The 20894-nt window shown below is 49.1% G+C and overlaps 1 protein-coding gene across 3 annotated transcripts in view; it reads left to right on the top strand.

Moving 5' to 3' along the window:
* TAGAP (T cell activation RhoGTPase activating protein) overlaps window positions 1-20894 on the top strand; it is a 105996-nt gene that overhangs the window by 17940 nt on the left and 67162 nt on the right. For all 3 annotated transcript variants that reach the window (XM_059714554.1, XM_059714550.1, XM_019479862.2), the window contains one exon: window positions 397-482. In XM_059714554.1, coding sequence (XP_059570537.1) covers window positions 397-482 — 86 coding nt within the window. The remainder of the gene's footprint in view (window positions 1-396; window positions 483-20894) is intronic.

Raw genomic sequence — 20894 nt, 5'->3', positions numbered from 1 at the left:
GAGCCCAGTTTTCCTCCTGCCCAGGCAGGGGGTCGGACTTGAAGATCTACAAGGTCCCTTCCGACCCTACTTCTATGATTCTGTGATTCTATGACCTGCTGGCCCAGCTCTTTGAAGCTCCTTCCTTGTGGTCCCCCACTGGTCTCCACTGAGTCAGCTGCGCTGCTTCTTTTATCCCCCTCCAGGTGACCCAAGGGGTCAATCAGGGAACATGAAGGGTGAGTCTCTGGGGCCTGATGGGTGAGGAAAGGGAATCCCAAGTCCTCCAATCATCTTTTACCCTTTCAAAACCCCTGGGCTAAGTCACTTCCAGCCAGCCCGTCACAACTGGTAGATGACAATGTTGTCCAGGGGGACAATCGACACTAATAAGCAACTTGATCTTATTTTCCACAGTTCAAGCATCTCGCCCATCGTCGAGGCTCAGCCCCTTCACTTGTATTCAGCAAGGCCTTAAGCAAGCCCAGGTCATCGGCAGTCAGGTAAGTGGTTCATTTACAAGATGCATCTGACAGATAAAAAGAACCTAGCAGCAAGGAACCAAGGCAACATAGAGGTCCCTGGATATCAGCAAGCGTAAGGGCTTGTGTACACTATGCCAAACCCAGGTCCACCACTGAAAAGCATCCTTTACCAAGTCATGCCCACTCAGTGAGTGCCACAGGTCACAGAAATGATGCTTTAGATAGGCCCTGAGCCTGTACCCTGAGCTACTATCAGGCTCTGTGTCTTGGCAGTGCTCTTCAGTGCATACTCGGGGTTGCTCTAAAGTGATTATACACCCTCACTTCCAGCATTTGGTGAACAGAGAGTAGGAGCAAATGGGTGGAGCATGCACCTCAGCAGCAGTCCCAGGTTTGACACTGGGATAGTGCTGGAGACAACCCCTAAATGTCTGAGCACAGGACTAGGACCCATTCATTCCTTATTCAAGGTCTAGTATTGGTTTCCTTATAGCCTCAGCCAATCACTTCAGCTCTCTGTGCCTAAGCTTCCCAATACATAAAAACAGAAGCACATCCATTATCTGTCTCAGCGGTGGCCAACCTACAGTACAGATGCCAAAAGTGGCATTGGCAGCTTCTGTGTCTAGCACGTGGCAAGTCAGGGAGGGAACAGGTGTCATAGCAACAGATAGGACAGGGAGCAGAAAGCAGAGCAGTAGATCAGGCAGGTAACACAGGCAAGGAAGCAGAAAGCAAAGCAGCAGGGGAAAGATATTAGAGTGGCCCTTTGGAAGGCTACAGGGGTAATTTGTGGAATGCCTGCCAAAAAGATTGGTCCCCACTGATCTATCTCATGGGTTCCTGAAGAGAATTAGTTAGCTAACAATTTCAGATTGCTCTGAAACCTCAAAGCACTAACCACTTATATTGTTTCTTTTCCTCCAACTTTTCATTTTTACAAGGAACAGCACCCTTGTGACTGCTATTTGTGGTTCAGATTACAGCTTGCTCTGCTAGATGCTCGATTCCCTACCTACTGAAGTCAATGAGAAACTCCCACTGACCTCTCTGAGGAGTGGGTCAGGCTCTTAGTGAAGCCACTTTATTCATTAAAGAAATTTATGACAACCAGAGGGCCTCTTTCATTTGAATTGGAAGTTAGGACAGTACAGGGCATTGGCTTTTATTCTACTGAATCACATCTCTGTTCACTCTAAACAGGTCAGGCTGCACTGTATGTTGTGCTTATGTATTGGTATTGGTCCTGCTTATGAGCTTTCTTCAGTAGCTATGAAAAGAACTGTCTAAATAAGGCAGGAGGGACTACTACTAGGAGCAACTATTCAGCTACTTCAGGATCCCTCTGCCAGGGTCTAGGATCATGTCTACACAGTCAAAGGATTGTGTTAGGGAATGCTGCAATGAGCAAGGCACATGCACCCTACAAGCGCTACACCCCCAAATACGCATTATGTCGCTGACTTAATGCAGTGCTGGGCACCCACCAGCACATGTGCCTGAGATTGAGAATGAATTGACACACTTCCAACACCCAGCTCAGGCAGCTACATTACACCTGTTTCAGGCTAGAGAACATGAGGAAAAGACATGCTGTGCTTTGCAGTGATGCTCTCTCACAGTCCTTGTAACAATGTCACCATGCCCTACATTCATTGTTCTCCATATGCACTTGGAGTTAATTATTCTTTAACTGAACTTCTACCCAGAACATCACCATCAGAAACTGTCAGATTAGAAGAAGGGCTGATCATAAACCATTCGTCTTTCAGAGGGAGCATTCTTAATAAAGCTCTTAATAATTCTTAATAATGAACTCTTAATAAAAGCCTTGTTTTGCACCTCCATGCATGCTATAAGCCTAGCACAGGGGTCGGCAACCTATGGCATGCGTGCCAACATGGCACGCGGTATGGTTTTTCTTGGCACATGGGCTGCTTGCCGCCCCAAGGGGCAGGAAGAGGCATGCCCAGATTGAGCAGCACATGGCTGCCCAGGAAGAGCCTTGTGCTGCTGCTGGCCCCTGTGTTAGACTTGCCACTGCTGGACCCCAGCCCCAGAACATTGACCCCAGCCAGGTAAGAGCCCCTGGCCCCAACCCTAGACTGACCTCGGGCCGGGGGACAGCCCTGCAGGCAGGCAGGCCCCAGCTGGCACCGCCACCACCACGGGCCCTATCCCCAAGCCTTGGGAAAGTGCTGCCAGTGGGCCGGCCCCAGCTGGCACCATTGCCGCTGTGGGCCCCAGCCCAGTGCCAGCACTGGGCCGGGCCATCAGCAGTGTTGGGCTGGGGCCGGGGCTAGGGCCGGTGCCCTGGCCCCGTCCCGGCGCTACAGACAGACCCAGCCATGTGCTGCCGGCAGGCCCAGCTAGCACCACCACAGCCACCAGGCCAGGGTTGTCAGCAGTGCTGGGATGAGGCTGGGGCTCAGTCCCATGCACCTACACAGGCCCTAGCCCCATCCTGGCGCTGCCGGCAGGCCCAGCCCCAGCTGGCACTGCCGCCGCCCTCCTCAGCCCAGCATCGCTGCTGGGCTCGGGCCATCTGCAGTGCCGGGATGAGGCTGGGGCCCGGGCCCATCTCGGTGTTGCCAATGACCCTGGCCACATGCTGCGGGTGGGGTGGGCCCAGGCCCGAGCCCCATCCCAGCACCACTGATGGGCCTGGCCCCAGCCGGCACCTCCACTGCAGCTGCTGGGCCGAGGCCATCAGCAGTGCTGGGATGAGGCCGGGGCCCCGGATTTAATAATAATAGAATTCTTCATAAGACGTCGAATGGGTAAGGTAACTAGTAGGGTGAAAGTGCTAGAAATTAGGAAAACTGATTTCAATGAACTCAGGCAACTAGTCAAGGACACACTGCAGAGTAGGAGTTTTGAAGTGATGGGAGCCCAGGAAGGGTGGCTGTGCCTTAAGGAAATGATCCTTCAGGCACAGAGGGAGATGATCCCAATGAGAGGAAAAAGAGGGAAAGGGGCCAGGAGGCTTCCATGGCTGACCAGAGAAATCCAGGGCAGCCCAAGGGCCAAAAGGGGGGCACATAAAAAGTGGAAACAGGGAGAGATTACCAAAGAGGAGTATACCTCCTCTGCTCGCACTTGTAGGGAGGCAGTTAGACGGGCCAAAGCTACCATGGAGCTGAGGATGGCATCCCAGGTAAAGGATAACAAAAAATTGTTTTTCAGATATATAGGGAGTAAAAGGAAGGCCCAGGGAGGAATAGGACCCCTACTAAATAGGCAGAAGCAATTGGTGACGGACAGGGGGGACAAGGCTGAACTCCTCAACGAGTTCTTTGCCTCAGTGTTTCTAAGCGAGAGGCAAGACAAGTCTCTCACTGGGATTGTAGAGAGGCAGCAGCAAGGCGCCAGACTACCATGCGTAGATCCTGAAATGGTGCAGAGTCACTTGGAGGAACTGGATGCCTTTAAGTCAGCAGGCCCGGATGAGCTCCATCCAAGGGTACTGAAGGCACTGGCCGACGTCACTGCACAGCCACTGGCGGGAATATTTGAACGCTTATGGAGCACGGGCCAAGTCCCGGAGGACTGGAAAAGGGCCAATGTGGTCCCCATTTTCAAGAAGGGGAGGAAGGAGGACCCGGGCAACTATAGGCCAGTCAGTCTCACCTCCATCCTTGGCAAAGTCTTTGAAAAAATTATCAAGGCTCACATTTGCGAGAGCCCGGCAGGACAAATTATGCTGAGGGGAAACCAGCACGGGTTCGTAGCAGGCAGATCATGCCTGAACAATCTAGTCTCTTTTTATAACCAGGTTACGAAATGCCTGGACACAGGAGTAGGGGTGGATGTCGTATACTTAGACTTCACGAAGGCCTTCGATACGGTATCCCACCCCATACTGGTGAACAAGTTAAGAGGCTGTGACTTGGATGACTACACAGTCCAGTGGGTGGTGAATTGGCTAGAGGGTCACACCCAGAGAGTCGTGGTGGACGGGTCGGTTTCGACCTGAAAGGGTGTGGGCAGTGGGGTCCCACAGCGCTCGGTCCTAGGACCGATACTCTTCAATGTCTTCATCAGCGACTTGGACGAGGGACTGAAGTGTACTCTGTCCAAGCTTGCGGATGACACAAAACTGTGGAGAGAAGTGGACATGCCGGAGGGCAGGGAACAGCTGCAAGCAGACCTGGACAGGTTGGACAAGTGGGCAGAAAACAACAGAATGCAATTCAACAAGGAGAAATGCAAAGTGCTGCACCTAGGGAGGAAAAATATCCAGCACACCTACTGCCTAGGAAATGACCTGCTTGGTGGCATGGAAGCGGAAAGGGATCTTGGAGTCCTAGTGGACTCCAACATGAACATGAGTCGGCAGTGTGACGAAGCCATCAGAAAAGCTAATGGCACTTTATCATGCATCAGTAGATGCATGACGAATAGATCCAAAGAGGTGATACTTCCCCTCTATCGGGCACTGGTCAGACCGCAGTTGGAGTACTGCGTGCAATTCTGGGCATCGCACTTCAAGAGGGATGCGGATAACCTGGAGAGGGTCCAGAGAAGGGCCACTCGTATGGTTAAGGCCAAGCCCTACGAGGAGAGACTAGAGAACCTGGACCTTTTCAGCCTCTGCAAGAGAAGGTTGAGAGGCAACCTTGTGGCTGCCTATAAGTTCATCATGGGGGCACAGAATGGAATTGGTGAGGTTTTATTCACCAAGGCGCCCCCAGGGGTTACAAGAAATAATGGCCACAAGCTAGCAGAGAGCAGATTTAGATTGGACATTAGGAAGAACTTCTTCACAGTTCGAGTGGCCAAGGTCTGGAACGGGCTCCCAAGGGAGGTGGTGCTGTTCCCTACCCTGGGGGTCTTCAAGAGGAGGTTGGCTATGCTTCTAGCTGGGGTCATCTAGACCCAGCAATCTTTCCTGCCTATGCAGGGGGTCGGACTCGATGATCTATTGAGGTCCCTTCCAACCCTAACATCTATGAATCTATGAATCTAGCCCCAGCCACGTGCTGCTGGCGGCCCAAGCCCTGCCCAGCACCTCCACTGCCTGCCCCAGCCCAGCGCCGCTGCTGGGCTGGAACCACCTGCAGTGTGAGGATGAGCCCAGGGCCCGGGCCTGTGGACATGCACAGGCTCCAGCCCCATCTTGGCACTGCAGACAGCCCCGGCCCCAGCCACATACTGCTGGCGGGTCTGGCCACAGCCAGCACCACCACTGTCGCCAGTCCCAGCCACTGCCGGGCTAGGGATCTGTGCAGTCCCCAGCCCCATCCCAGCACTGCCGACTGTGTTGGCCCCAGCCACGTGCATTGGCAGTGTCAGGATGGGGCCGGGGCCTGCGCAGGCCCCAGTGCTACAGACAGCCCTGGCAGCCAGCTGGGGCTGGGCTGGGCCCAGGCCCCAGCTGTGGCGGTGGTGCCAGCTGCCAGCAGGCCTGGCCCCAGCCCTCACCAGCACCGCGGACCCCAGCACAGCGCTACTGCCAGGTCAGGGCCATCAGCAGCACCAGGATGGGGCCCGGGCCCACGCGGGGCCGGGGCCATGGACCTGTGTGGGACCACATCCCATCCTGGCACTGCCACAGGCCCCAGCCCAGCACAGCCCCAGCATCAGTCTGGTGCTGCCACCAGCCCCATCCCGGTGCTAGCGACAGCCTGGCTGCAGCCCCAGCCTCATGCTGCCAGTGGGCCCTGGCCCCAGCTCCAGCTGCAGCCCCATGCTGCACACAGCCAGGCTCCAGCCCCCTGTTGCCTGTGGGCCCCGGCCCCATGCTGCTGGGTGGCTCTGGCCCCACAGCCCCAGCCCCTCACTGCTGGTGGGCCCTAACCTGAGTCCTACACTGCCCACAGCCCCAGCCCCAATGGGTGCAGTGCTGGCACTTGCTGTCTTCCCAGAGTCCAGAGCTGGGAGACAGCCAGGGCCAGGGTGGGGAAGCAGCAGTTCTTTGCTGCCTCCCAGCTGCAGATGGCCCAGGTTCGTGGTAGGTGCTGATAGCCATGGAGTCTGTGCTGCTCCCAGCAGCTGGCTGGTAGGATGGAAGTCCTGCTGCAAGCAGCCCGGGCTCTGTGGCTATCAGCAGCTACCTGGGCCGGCTGCAGCCAGGAGGCTGCAAACAGCTGCTGCCTCCCGGCCCCTGCCCCAGCTGCCTCCCAGCCCCAGACCCAGCCCTGGGCTCTGGGCAGACAGCAGATACCGGTGATGCTCCCCACTGTGCTACCCTTGCTGCCACTTCTGCCAAGCAACCTGTAAAACCTGGTGCAGCAGGGCACAGCGGGGGGCACAGAAAGCTGCCTGTTGCTCTGAGCTCCCCGCTGCCCTGGCTACACTTACCCTGCAGGCAGGGGCAGCAGTGAGGGGCTCAACCCTGTGTACTGCCCACAATGCTCCTGTGCACACTGGGGAAGTGCGACCCAGGCAGTGCAGAGCTTGCAGCAGCAGACAGCTTCCCTGTACAGTCCCTCTGTGTGCTGCCACTCTGGGTTGCACACGCTGTGCTTGGGATGGCCCAGGGGAGTGCAGCAGCGCTGGGAGCACAGCGTGTGTGAAGGCAGCACAGCAGGGAGCATTGCCGGTATCTGCTGCCTCCCTGGAGCCTGGGGCTGGGTCTGAGAGGCAGCTAGGGCTGGGGTTGAGGCGGGGAGGCAGCTGCTGTTTGTAGCCTCCTGGCTGCAGCTGGTCCAGGTTCTGGGTAGCTGCTGATAGCCACAGAGCCTGGGCTGGGGAGCAAGGGGCAGCAGGGATATGAGCAGGGCATCCTGCCATGTACCCCCTGCCCTCATTTTGTTTTTCTGGCATGCCAGCACTCCGGCACCTTCCAAGGTAGACATTGTGGGTTTTTCAGCCAAAAAACGTTGCCTACCCCGGCATAGTATTTCATGTGCTGACAGCCCAGCATTTCGACCAGCTGAAAGTCTGTATATTTCTTAAATTCTGAAGAACTGTCAATGAGTCACCTACCTATTTTATTATGTCCATGAGTCATCTGTCTGGTTTATTATAAGTTTCTGCCTGTTTTATTATGCCAGTAACTTACTAACCTTCCAGCTCCAATTTTAACCTTGTATTCAGAAAGTATTGACAAGAACTAAGTTTAACAAGGAAAAAGAACAAATGAAGAAAATAAAATAATTGTTGACTCTCAGACTTCAGGTTTCACTAGAATAAAACATCCTGTTCATGACAAATTTTAGCTATTCCAGAGCATAATTTCCCTTCATTCATTTGTAGACGTGCTCTCTCAGTTCAGTGACAAACTTTGTTTATTTTCTCTACAGATACTTAATTCTCAGTGAGGCATGTTGAAATCCATGCCTGTTACTGATTCAACCACCTAGGGTGACATCCAATTATTTTTGGTTGTCTAAGTGGATAGTTTACATGTCTCTGGGCCTCTTTATCCAGAGGGAGTTTAAACCTGGGTGTCTCTGACTTTGCAGTACAGCACTCAAAGGGTGCTGACAGATGTACAGGCCCCTGCTGTAACTCATGGCACTTTACATAAAGCACCATGAGTTATAGCGCCCCCCCCATAGGCTGACCTCCCAATCCTAATTGAATGGAACAGTCCCAAGATGTGAACATCAAGTCCCAGTGCTGGGCTGAATGACTGTGGGACAGAATTTGTCCTGGATTCCCAATATAGTGCAGGCATCTAGGTTTTCCTTTTGCTGCAGAAAAACATGGGACAAACATGGATGGGTTTCCCCTTGAAGGCTGGCAGAGTTCCAGCCTGCAAGGGGCTGCTTGGAGCTCGGGGGAGCAGGATGTAGGGGGCACCATATGCATGTATGCAGGGGGGCAGATTGAGGCCCCCCCACACTGAGGGATGGAGTGGGGCAGGGACTGGGTTTGCTGCCCAGCCAGGGTGGTGCATGGGGCCTGGGGCGGGAATGCACAGCAGTGGGGCCTGGCTGGAGAAGTGGGACAGAGCCTCTTGCGGCTTGTCTGGGCATTGGTGGGGGGACTCAGTCTCTGCTGCGGCACACACTCCCAGGGAGGGAGGCATGGGGGGGCATGTGCGTAGGGCAGGGGCAAATGTGGGCTGTCCACTGTGGGCTTGGGGCTCACCACTCTGCTACCATCCCTCTGGAGTCACTGCAGTGGCAGCACGGAGTTGTGCCCCTCACTGCTGCTGGGTGGACCGGGGGTACCTCACCATGGTGGCGTGGCTGCTGTGGGGCTCCTTTGGGGAGGGCAGCAGAGTGGAGAGACCTGAGCCCACAGCAGGCCGCCCACATCCTCCTTCACCCCCATCCTCCTCTCAGGTCTGCTCCAGCCATGCTGCCGGGTGGGAAGTGGGGGGTCATGTGTCCTGCCTTTTCATTTTTAAAAGGTGCTCACCCTACCCCCTGACCCAACAGATGTTTGCCTGTTTGGTCAGTGGGGCAAGGGAATCGAGCTCCACTTTGGAGCCAGTCAAGCCCAAGGAGCTGGCCTGCAGTCTCTCTCCCCCGCCCCCGCTTCCCAGCTCTGGTGCTGTCTGCAGGAAGGAAGAGGGAAGAAGGGCGGGGGAGTGAACTGCGAGCTGGGGTTTGCCTGGCCTGAGATGGAGGGGAAGAGGGCTGTGGGTGGGAGGCTCTGAGGCAAGGGAACTCCCATCCATCTCTAGCTCAGGCTGGTCAAACCCCAGCCCACAGCTCACTCCCCCTCCCCTCTCCCTTCCTGCTGACAGCACCAGGGGTGGGGCTGGCCTGAATCAACCCAGCCCTGATCACGCAACAGACTGACCCACAGGAACAGAAGTTCCCTAAGGCACTCCAAAGTGGAGCACCTTCATCTGATTCCTCATTTGACTTGATGAGAGTTTATTTGTTACATGATTGGCCACTTTTAAAGTGCTCTGCAGCCATGCATGTGTGTCAGCATGGCTGTAGAGCACTTTCACAGGGCTGATTGTGTAACAAATGTAACTTCTATCTGCGCCCAAACTGTCTTGCCATAGGTCAGCCATTATATGGCCCCTTTACCATTGCTTCTTTGGAAGCTGGCACTCTGGGCAGCCACATGTGAGAGGTAGAGGGGAGATATGTGGGGCCAGGAGAAAGCAGGAAGGATTGGCATGTGTGGCTCAGTGAGATAACTGCTGACCTGGAAAGGAGAAGGCTCAGGGTCTTCAGTGTGGCAGAAGCTTTCTCCTCACCAGTGCTGCCCCCAGCCCATTTTTTCCAGTGACTCTGTTAGTGGCTCAGCTTTGAAAGAACAGCAAAGGCATCCTGGGCTATTGAGCAACCTGTGGTATGATAGCTAAAGTACTGTGCTGAGGAGTAAGAGACACCCAGGTTCATGACTGTTACTGTGCATGCTCAATCTGTGTGACTACATAGTTCTCCATGCATGCAGGGCTCTACATCCAGGAACAAAATTCCTCTGGTTGCTTAAGTGCAAAAAACACCCTGTTGTCAGCCAAAAGTGGCCACATAGACAAGCAGGAGGGAGGAGGGACTAGAATGTGTAGATTATACCAGACTATTCCATGGCTGAGTATATTAGAGAGAAGAGTTGATGGAGAATCTCCCAGTCTCATTGTGCACCCCACACAACTGGGTGAGTAATGACAGCCCCTGCACCCTCCCAAATTTCATATATTTTAAGGCCAAGAGAGCCTTAGCTTAGTCTGACAAGTGGAAAGACTGCTGCTATGCACCGTGAAATTTAAACTATCCTGAAGGAGATGGGAAGAGTTGGGTAGACATTTGGTTATGGCCCATCCTGCTTCACTTCAGAGGCATGATTCTTCTCAGAGCTCCCCTGTCCCCACAGTCCCCTGCCTTCAAGGTATCTTTTGGGCTTTGTATTGTGGTCATAAGGTGTCATTTTTACTGTACAATGAAGTCCACAAAATCACTAAAGAAGAAATGTATGTGTATATTAATCACTAGAGCTAGTCAATTTTTTTCATTCAGAGTATTCATGAAGAGTATTCATCATTCATTCATCTCTTATAAAGCAAAAAATATGTGAAAAAAAGGTTTGGTTCTTTTCAATATTTTCCATGTTTCTTTTGAAGCTAAAGATTTCACTTTTCTCACCATTTTTCTTTTTGTTCTTGACTGTAATAAAATGATTGATGACTATGTTTTCTTATGTAGGATGCTTTTTCACGTTAGCTTTTTATTGCCTCCTCTCTATTCTGTAACACTTTAAAACTCCCTCTCTGTGGAAAAGTTACTAAAATGAGATTGTATAACTTTACTGCCTGATGACTTTTGAAGAAGTTTTGAAAAGTAATAGATTTGCAAAAGAAAGGGAGAAAAGAAAAGAGAAAACAATACAGCGAGGAAAAACTGAACATAATTTATTTTATTATACTCAAGGGAAAATTAGATAAAAACAGTGGAAATACACATTTCAAAATTCAAATATTTGACATTTTAAGCATGCAAGAGATGGTATCCACCTCACAGGTAGAGGGAAGAAGCTCTTCTCTACAAGAATCACCGGCCTGCTGAGGAGAGCTTTAAACTAGGCATGTCCAGGGAAGTGAGGGTAAATTCCACTTCTGGGCATAAATCTTCTTGCCAAGATGACCCAGGGGAGGGTATGCATGTAGGAAACATCCAGATGGGTACCAACGCCCTGATACATTTGCTCAGTGACAGAAAACCTGAGACAGCTAGGGGTAAACTCAGGTGTCTTTATGGGAATGCCAGAAGCACGGGCAATAAACAGGACAAACTAACATTCCTTCTGGCAGACAAGGAATTTGACCTAATTGGGTTGACGGAGACCTGGTGGGATGACACATATGACTGGGCAGTGGATATTGAAGGCTATAGGCTCTATAGGAAGGATCAGGTTAGGAAGAAGGGAGGAGGGGTAGCCCTTTATGTGAAAGAGCAGTACCCCTCCCTGCAGGTCATGTTTGATTGCACAGGGAGACCCCTTGAGACCCTCTGGGTGAAGATACAAGGGGGCTCAGGAGAAGGGGACCTAATGGTGGGAGTCTACTATACCTCCCGACCAAGAAGAGGAGAGTGACCAGGTATTCTCCAGGGAACTGACTGAGTCAGCACTAAAGACTTGATTGTCATGGGTGACTTCAACTAGCCTGACATCTGTTGTGAAGACCATTCAGCCAATTCCAGCAGGTCAGCCAACTTCTTGGCAGCTGTAAATGACCTGTTCTTGACACAAGGGACCAACTAGGGGTAAAGCCACTCTGGACTTGGTGCTTACCAAAGAGGAAGATGGTAGATGACCTGAGGTTTAGAGGTACTCTGGGCAACAGTGATCACAACCTGATTAGATTCACCATCCACCAAAAGGCTGGGAATTCTGTCATCAGAACAGACGTTCTAGACTTCAGAAGGGCATACTTTGGTAAACTCAGGAGTTTAGTTACCCTTCACAACCAGCAACTGGACAGTTTGGGAGTTCAGGAATGATGGTGCTTCCTTAAGGAGGCAATTCTCACTGCTCAAAAAGAGGCCATCCCCACATGGTCAAAAAGAGGGAAAGGGGCCAACAGACCCACTTGGCTCAGCAGCAACATTAGGGAACTTCTGAAAAAGAAAAAAGAAGTGTACATGTAATGGAGAAACGGTTCAGCATCCAGAAAGGAATACACTCATATGGCCAGGGTCTGCAGGTATGAGACTAGGAAAGCCAAGGCATGCATGGAAATCAAGCTGGCAACTGAAATAAAAGACAACAAAAAAGCCTTCTATAGGTACATAGGGAGCAAAAAAAAATCAAGCTCCACTGTGAATATGGGGGGAGGGAGCAGCCCACAGTTGATCCCCTCAAAAAGGCAGAGCTGCTAAATACTTATTTCATATCAGTATTCTTGAAATCAGACAGGAACTCATCACATGTTGAGAGGCCCAGAAAATACAGGGAAGATAGCAGTCCATATGAAATCAGTCCTGAACAGGTGAGGGTACTCTTAGAACATTTGGACGTTTTCAAGTCTGCTGGTCCAAATGACCTGCATACGAGAGTCCTGAAAGAACTGGCTGAGCTCAGAGCAGTGCCTCTGGCGAGGTTGTATGAAGAGTCATGGAACTCAGGAGTGGTCCTGAATGACTAGAAGAAGGCTAACGTGGTACCTATCTTTAAGAAAAGGAAGAGGGACGACCCTGCAAACTATAGACTAGTCCGTCTGACTTCAGTCCTAGGAAAAATCTTTGGAAAAAATTGTCAAGGAGGCCATCACCCACAAGCTCATAATTGGTGGGGTATTAAGAAGCAACCAGCATGGCTTTGTTGAGGGAAGGTGATGCCTAACAAACCTGGTGTCCTTTTTTGACCAGGTAACTTATCAGCTGGACATAGGACATGAGGTTGACATCATCTACCTGGACTTCAGCAAGGCCTTTAATGCTGTTTCCCATGAAATTCTCTTTATTAAGTTGGAAGGTACTGGCCTAGACCAAGTCTACAATGTGGTGAGTTGGCAACCAGCTCAAAGGCTGAACCCAGAGAGTTGTACTCAATGGGATGGCTTCATTTTGGAGGGCCATCTCCTGTGGTGCCCCCCAGGGCTCAGTGCTTGGGCCCTTCCTCATTAACATTCTTATTAATGACTTGGATGAAGGAGTGGAAAGGGCAGTGATTAAGTGTGCGGATGACACCAAGCTGTGGGAAAATGCAGGCACATCTGTGGACAGGGTAAGGATCCAGGATGACCTTGAAAGACTAGTCCTATGGGTTGAATGCAATCAGATGAGGGTCAACAGGGACAAGTGCCGGGTTCTTCATCTGGATAGGAAGAACCTTCACCATAACTATATGATGGGTGGTGGTCAACTGCCTGACACCACATCTAAAAGGGACCTGGGGGTCACAATCAACCAGAAGATGAATATGAGCCAACAATGCGATGAAGTCGCCAGCAAGGCAAATAGAACCCGGGCATGCATCACCCAATGTGTTGTGAATAGATCCAGAGAGGTGCTCCTTCCCTTCTGTTCAGCATTGGTGAAGCCACAGCTGGAGCACTGTGTCCAGTTCTGGGCACCACACTTCAAGAAGGATGTGGATAAGCTCAAAAGGGCACAGAGAAGGGCCACCCATATGATTGGGGGCCTGGAGGATACACCCTATGAGGAGAGACTCTGGGACCTGGGTTTGTTCAGTCTGAGTAAGAGAAGACTGAGAGGTGACTTGATAGCCACCTACAAGTATGTCATGGGCAAATACCAAGATCTAGCAGAGCAACTCTTCAGAAAGGCACCCCTTGTGAGGACAAGGACCAATGGGCACAAGCTAGTCCAGGGAAAATTTAGGCTAGATATAAGGAATAACTTATTTTCTGAAAGGGTATCTAGAATCTGGAACACACTCCCAGCAGAGATGGGGCATCTCTGGAGGTGTTCAAGAGGAGGCTGGACAACTACCTCACTGAGCTCATTTGAGCCCATTCACCTCCTGCCCATGGCAAAGAACCAGATTTTAAGATCTTACATGTCCCTTCCGGTCCTTCTAGTCTATGATTCTATTAAATAAAAAAAATATTTTGGGAATATTTATTGAAAGAAAAAAGTATTTTATTTTGCAAACTGCAAAATTGGAAGCAGCTTTTATTTTTATTTTTTTGAAAAATCCTCATTTTGCAACCATCTCTATTAATAACTGGTTCCTATGATGATCTGTACATTCCCTGGCATTGCACCAGATACCTGTCTCTCTGGGATTTCATTAACTTGATCCAGCATTCTCAGAAGTGCTAGCTAGAAACATGGATTTCAGCTATAGACCTATGAAGTGGCATGAACAGAAAAGTACCAGTATGTTCAGTGGTAGATAATCTTAACAAGAGTAGTTAAAGCACCCCTTCACAAAGGGGATGGAATTGCCTTTTCGGAGCTGGTTTGTTATGGGCAGTGCTTATAGGAGGAAATGAAAACACCCTCACACTTGCCATTTTTATGTAATTTTAGTGTTTATTGTAAGTGAGAAATTGAAAGATGCAAACAGCCCCACTTTATCAGCAAAGTACAAAATAGGCAGCTGTAAAACATGTTGTCTCATTCCTGTTTGGAGGAACAACTTCTGGGGATGAAGAAAGTACTTCAAGTCTCTGCACATATTTAGCTCCTAACCTTTTGGCTAAGCTAAATGATAAGTGACACCTGTTTGCCTAATTATAGTGTCAGTCATTTTAATGATGCAGGTACCTATCACCTGGGACCTTGACTTAGCCATCTGGTGGTTTTCAGGAAAACCACTGAAAAGTCATTAGAAAGCGTTACAGTAAGTCTTGATGTGGCTGAATTTGGAAGAGGGGAAAGGATCCAAACCAGTTTCCCTAAAATGCACACTGGTGCACACCTATAGGCATGCACACCCAAATTGTTTTCCTTGGTCCAGCCATGAAAATTGCCTACAGAAACTAAAGAATATTTTTCTATTGTAAAGGAGGCTTCTTTTCTGCAAATTCAGCAATGTAGAGATGATTTTTCACTGTAGGTGGGTCTCTGGTCACTGGACTGAGGGATCCTTTCACTGAGCAAGCCTGCTATACTGTCTGGCTTCCCCTGCTGACTGACAACATGTGTGCATCAGTAGTAACTATAGGTAGCACAGATGAGCTACACACCATAACTAAATACACCCCAGGCTGTATCCCAGGTGATCAGCCAACAAACTACCCATTAAACCACTGGATTCTTTATGATTTAAAACCTACTGAAAGGTTACAGACAACCCTTAAATAAATAAATTGAACAAGTCTTTTGAAAGACTTCTCTGACAAATTGAGACACACAAAATAATGTGTTACGTGGAATATAGTGTAAAATAAAACTTTCTATTAAATGAACAGGGTTATTCTGTTTCTATAGTTAGTTTACAAGTTGCATACCAAGAGGCAATTTTATTACTGAAGACTTATTTTATCACAGCACCTGCAGACTGTAAACAGGACTATGCCATCTTGTGCTAATAATTATTCAAATATATGTGATGTCCCTGCAACTTCCTCACATGCCTTACAGTACAGGGTTAAACACTAAGCTAAATAGTCAGCTGGTGTAAATTAACAGCATTCCAGTGAAGTCAAGGGGGATATGCTAAATTACACTAGTTAAGGCTCTGGTACAACAGATTTAACAACATAAGCCTTGCAGGTAAGAAGCATGGTCCAGTGATTATAATGTTGAACTGGGACTCAGATGATGTGGATTCAGTCCCATCCAGCTGCAGGTTTTTTGTGCAATCTTGAATAAACCATATATGGCTCTTCCATGTGGTGAAAAGCAGCACCATGTAGCTCTGACTGAACAAGGGCTGGAGCCAGAACCAATATGGCCACATCATGTGATCCTCCCCTGGGGTTAATCTGACTGTGTGCAGCATCATGCTAACACAGCTACACTGTTTCCATTGCAGGAGCTAGTGTGCACAGAGTTAGCATGGTATCACCTGGACCTATACATGCATACTCTCAATTACCCTCTACCTTGATTCCCACTCTGTAAAATACAGATGGCACTTCCTTCCATTACTAAGAGCAGTACATAAATCTGGGAGATGCTCAGCTTGTATGTGCTAAGCATGCTTGAATGAGCCTGTGTTTGATCTTTGAGAACAAGATATGTACTCACCCAACTCCACCCCATGCCCGCAATAATTAGTTTAAATCAACATGATGTTGTATTGCTTGAATTTTTATGAAAATACAATCAATGTCCCTGTTAAGGAAATTGAAGCCCTCTTCATTTGTATCCTCATGTAGGCGCTTTAAGCCCAGTTTTTTTTTGGTGTTCCAGACTAGTATTGCTACTCTGAGAAGATGCAGGGGAAACTACTGCATTTGTGCAAACCGAGTGAGTCATTATGACTCTGGGGGAGGGGGTCAGCTGTGGTTGAAGCCCCCCTGATGGAAGGTTGTGGTTACATGAGGTAGGAGGGCTTCATGATGGCAGCAGAGCTGAAGTGGGCAGGCGGAGATGAGTCAAGTCTCTGCAAAATAAGATTGCTAAAGGTGAAATAGGCAAGGTTACTGGTAATTTCAGACAAAGAAGTTTTATGGATCAGTGTAAAACAGTACTTTCCTCCCCTCACTGTTCCCCCTACCACATCTACCCTAGGTTCTCCTCTTTCAGGCCAACACTCTCTCTGTTCCTCCATTTCTTGTTCTTTGTGTGGTTAAACTGGTTAGATTTTTTTTAAAACCATCTAATGACTTTGTTGTGATTTCACATGTATTGGCATGTTTACAAGAGGATAATAGAAAGGTGAATATTAATAATAATAGCAAAGAAGAATGATCCAGGGGTTGGTGTCTAGGACCTGGAGACTTGGGTTGAATTCCTGCTGCTGGCTTCCTGTGTGACCTTGGACTAGTCACTCAGTCTCTTCAAACTTCAGGTCTCCATCCATTAAGTGGAAACACTAATGCCTCCCTATCTTACAGGGCTGTGGTAGGAGAAAATACATTAAAAATTGTGAAGCACTCAGGTACGATGGTGATAGGGGCTACTTAAGGCCCAGAGACAGCAAAAACTTGAAGCAGACACAGAGCACAAACTCTTCAGGATAGGAGCTGTCCCTTCACTATATATTAGTTCACTGGGAAACTGATCCAAGACCAGGCACCATAGAATCATAGAGAAGTAGGACTGGGAGTGACCTCTAGAGGTCATCTAGTCCAACCCCCTGCCTGAGGCAGGATCATCCCTATCCAAACCATCCCATACAAACCATAATCTAAACTCTGTATAAGACTACCTTCAACCCTGACACAACATAAACCTAACATCCTAACCTGCCACAGGTAAAGCAGGGGAACCACAGCAGCCAATGTCCTGCTTCTACAAAATGTTCTCAATATACACTCAAGAGGGCCCAGGTAAAGGGTCACAGCCCTTGCTATACAGGAAGGAAAAAATGCCCACAGTCCATACCAGTTTGAACATGGGATAAAATTCCTTCCCAACTCCAAATATGGTGATAGGTTTAGCAGTGCTTGGAAGGGCAAGACCCTCTAGCCAGAAACTTTTGGCTTCATTCCCATATCACAAATAACAAACAAACAAGCATTGAAATAAAATAGAGATCAATATATTTGGGGAAATGAGCCTTCTGGAAGCAAGCCCAACAATTATAACTGCATTCCAGTTGACTTGGAGAAAACCAGGAGCTCTACAGGTACCATGCAAAGTGCCAGTTGAAAAAATTCCATTGAAGCTGTTCTTGATGGAAAACTGAAGTTATTTAAAATGTTTACAGAAAGTGTCTGCTTTCCCTGGTACATTTTAATTTTCATTAAAAAAAACCAAGCCCGTAAGATTTTCAGCTGTAAAGCTGCGGAGTGAGGAGCCCCCAGCCACAGACTGCAGGAAGGGGAACTGCTGATTCCTGGAATCCCCTAAGGATGCAAGTAGGGCACTGAAGGCTTGGTTTCAGGGTGGGTAGCAAGCCTTCAGTGCCCTACTTGCATCCTTAGGGCCAAGAGGAAGTATAGCTGCTCTGACAGTAAGCTACTGTTGATGCTTGGACCCAGCATGGGTTTATTTTGTGTTGTAGCCAGTGTGCTTTTTCCTCTGTTACAGTTTAATCCTGTAGTCAGAGACAATCGTAGCAGCGTGTGGAGCCTGGGGCAAATCAGCTTGTGCAGGGCCCAGACACGATGTGGGGGAGAGGGAAGAGGGAGGCGAGCAGCCCCCAAAGCACAGGTCCCAATGCAGTCACCCTGATTCATGCCCTGCCTGTAGTTTGGGTTTGGGACTATCCCAAAGGGCTGGTGGAGGTTCCAGTAGGGCATGTGGGAGTCCTGAGTCCACCATGTGCTAGGCGCTCAGGACATGGAGTAGGCTTTGGCCTGAAAGCAGGTGGCAGCCAAGAGGTGTTGGCTCTGGCTTTAGGACCCAGAGGCCTTGTTCTGGGTGGGGACCCACCCACCCACCCTCAGAGCGACCATGACCTTTCCATTTGATAATAGGCAACTTTATTAATACACAATGATAACAGAAAAAAAAATACAAACAATCAAGAAATTCTATATATCTACCAAATCCTAGGGCTGCCATCAGTCAAAGTACATCTAGCCAGGATACAGTCTTCACTCTGAGGCTCTCTCTTAGGTGTCAGATGTCAGCATGTCAGCAGCCTGGAGATGGAATGCCAAGGCCCACATCCCCCCTCCGGTGCGGTGGATGAGATGGGCTGGTGGTGTGTCCATGATGGCCTTGGGGACCCTTCCTAGGGATGGGGATGGGGACCCCTCTCAGGGAGAAGGATGAGGAGGAGAGACTGGAAAGAACCCTTTGCTACTCCAAAGTCCTTCTTTTGTATTCTCCTTCCCTCATGATGACATCTGACCTGTGGCTGTCCCTGGTTGGTTTCTCTGTGTGGTTGTCATACATCCATGTAGCTTATCACATGCACACATACTCATTTGGTCCTTCCTGGGGACAGGGCCAGGGGCCCAGACAGATAGAACCAAAGTAGTCTCAGTGCCCAGAGCAGGGAAGAGACAAGGCCGGGGGGCCCAGACAAACAAAGCCAGAACAAGCTCGTTGCCTGGAGCAGGGCAAGGACAGAGCCAGGAGTGTCTGCGAAGAACTGAGACAAGGGCCATTGGGCCCAGGATACAAGTAAGAGAGACAGGGGCTAGAACCCAAAAGTTTGGTCCAGCTAGAGGGCCCAGCAGAAGCAAAGGGGCAGAGGCTAAGAAGGTTGAGGCCCTTACAAGGGAGCAATTGCACAGTAACATCTGGGAGGCATAGACATGGTATAAAGGGTGTCTGGAGCCATGCAATAGCTCTTAAGGCTACTGGTGGCCTGTAGAGGGCACAGGCAGGCAGGAGGGCCCACTTAGACAGAGAGGGGTAGAACTGAGACCAGTGAAGTCTGGGGGACCTGCTGGCTGCTAGAAGAACTGGGGCTCACTCTAGGACCCTTGGGCAGCCTCCCTTTCAGTCAAGCAAACACAACAGGTTGTGGCAGGGGAGTAAGAAGGGAAGGGCGCCCTAGAGCTTGAGCAGGGTGAGGGTTGCATGGTCACCAGTGGGTGTTACTGCTGCCCTGGAACATGAACCTTGCTACACTTGGGAAGAAGGTGATAGAAGTTCTAACTTGTTGGTAGAGTCCTTGAAACCTCTGTAACAACTACTTTCAGGTCTTTACTTGATAGACATGATGACCCTCAAGCTTCCTTCCAACCCTGTGGTACTAGGATAAGTTAAAAGCTGAGGAACAGTGGTCCTCAACCCATGACTTGCCTGCTCCAATGTTGCTCAAAGCCACAAGACATTAAAAACATTTAAAGCTAAGGTGGGCATGGAAAACCAAGTACAATTCTGCCCATAGCATGTTGCTTGCTCAGTATTGCTGTCTGTGGGCCATCGAAGGTTGAGACCCACTGCTCCAGACGCATGATCTATGTCCTGTGCAACTACGTTCTTGAAATATGGGTCTCAATTAATCTACAAGCAAAATCCATTCTACTATTTGAATTAAAAAGAACATCAAAAATCTTTCTCCTCACTAAAAAAACTTAAAAATGTCTATGACCATCTCCCTTTGCCATGCAACTATGTGTATGCACTTACATTTCTCAAAGGGCAGTTTCTGAGGACCATAATCTGATACCCTCCACCAAAATGCATAGTATTCTATTCTAGTAACGGGCTCGTTGACTTCAGCAGGATGACCTGCAGAACAAAGTGAGGAAAGGTATCAGAATTGTGCTCATACTAGGGAGCTTGTAGTGCTTTCACTCAATCAATTTAGTTTAAAACGTAAGTATGGTGTGTATGTGTGTGTGTGTGTGTGTGTGTAAGAACAAGCCTTACTTGTTACCAACTTATCGTTAATCAACTAAACATTTTACTTTCTATTTTAATAAAGCTCCCACAAACAGAATAGAGGTGTCTTATTAGGTTTACATGTCAACAGAGAACTATACTTGGACATACTCTTTACCAAAACAAATATATATCAGACCAAATTCATCCCAGCTCTAGCAACAGTTATGGGGTCAACCCAAGGGCAAATTTGGCCTATTTGGTCCAGATCTGTGCTCTATTCCACCGCTTACACTTTGTAAGACTGTTTTTAGACCATGAGGATTTTTCATGTTAGAAACAGGGATGTATGGAGGACCAGAGAGTTTTAAAAGAGGGGCTAGCAGACCTGGAAGCTTAAATATGATAACCTACTAAAACAAGTAGTCTTAGAAGGAACAGCCTCAAATCAAGAGAACCCTGATTCAAAATAAAAAAAATTAGAAGTCCAACGCTGCATGTCTTAAAAGAAGGCTCTTTAATACAGTTGTGAGCTCTTACATCCTGTCTGCTAATGGAAAAAAAGGTACAGTAGGCGTGATAAGACTGACCTTCATGGCTGGTATTTCCCCTGCACCTCTACCACTGAATATGTAATATACCAAAGGAAATGTGTGTCTGCAAACATACTGCTTACACCTACATGCTGGGGGTGGGAACTGTTGCTCTGATAGTGTCAGATAGAAATGAAAACATGAAAATTGTAGAGGCTCGTGGATAGGAGGCT

The sequence above is a fragment of the Alligator mississippiensis genome, chromosome 1 (genome assembly GCF_030867095.1).
Source record: "Alligator mississippiensis isolate rAllMis1 chromosome 1, rAllMis1, whole genome shotgun sequence".
Taxonomy (NCBI): domain Eukaryota; kingdom Metazoa; phylum Chordata; order Crocodylia; family Alligatoridae; genus Alligator; species Alligator mississippiensis.
Note: the sequence above shows the minus strand (reverse complement) of the source record. Positions and strands in the feature narration are given on the sequence as shown.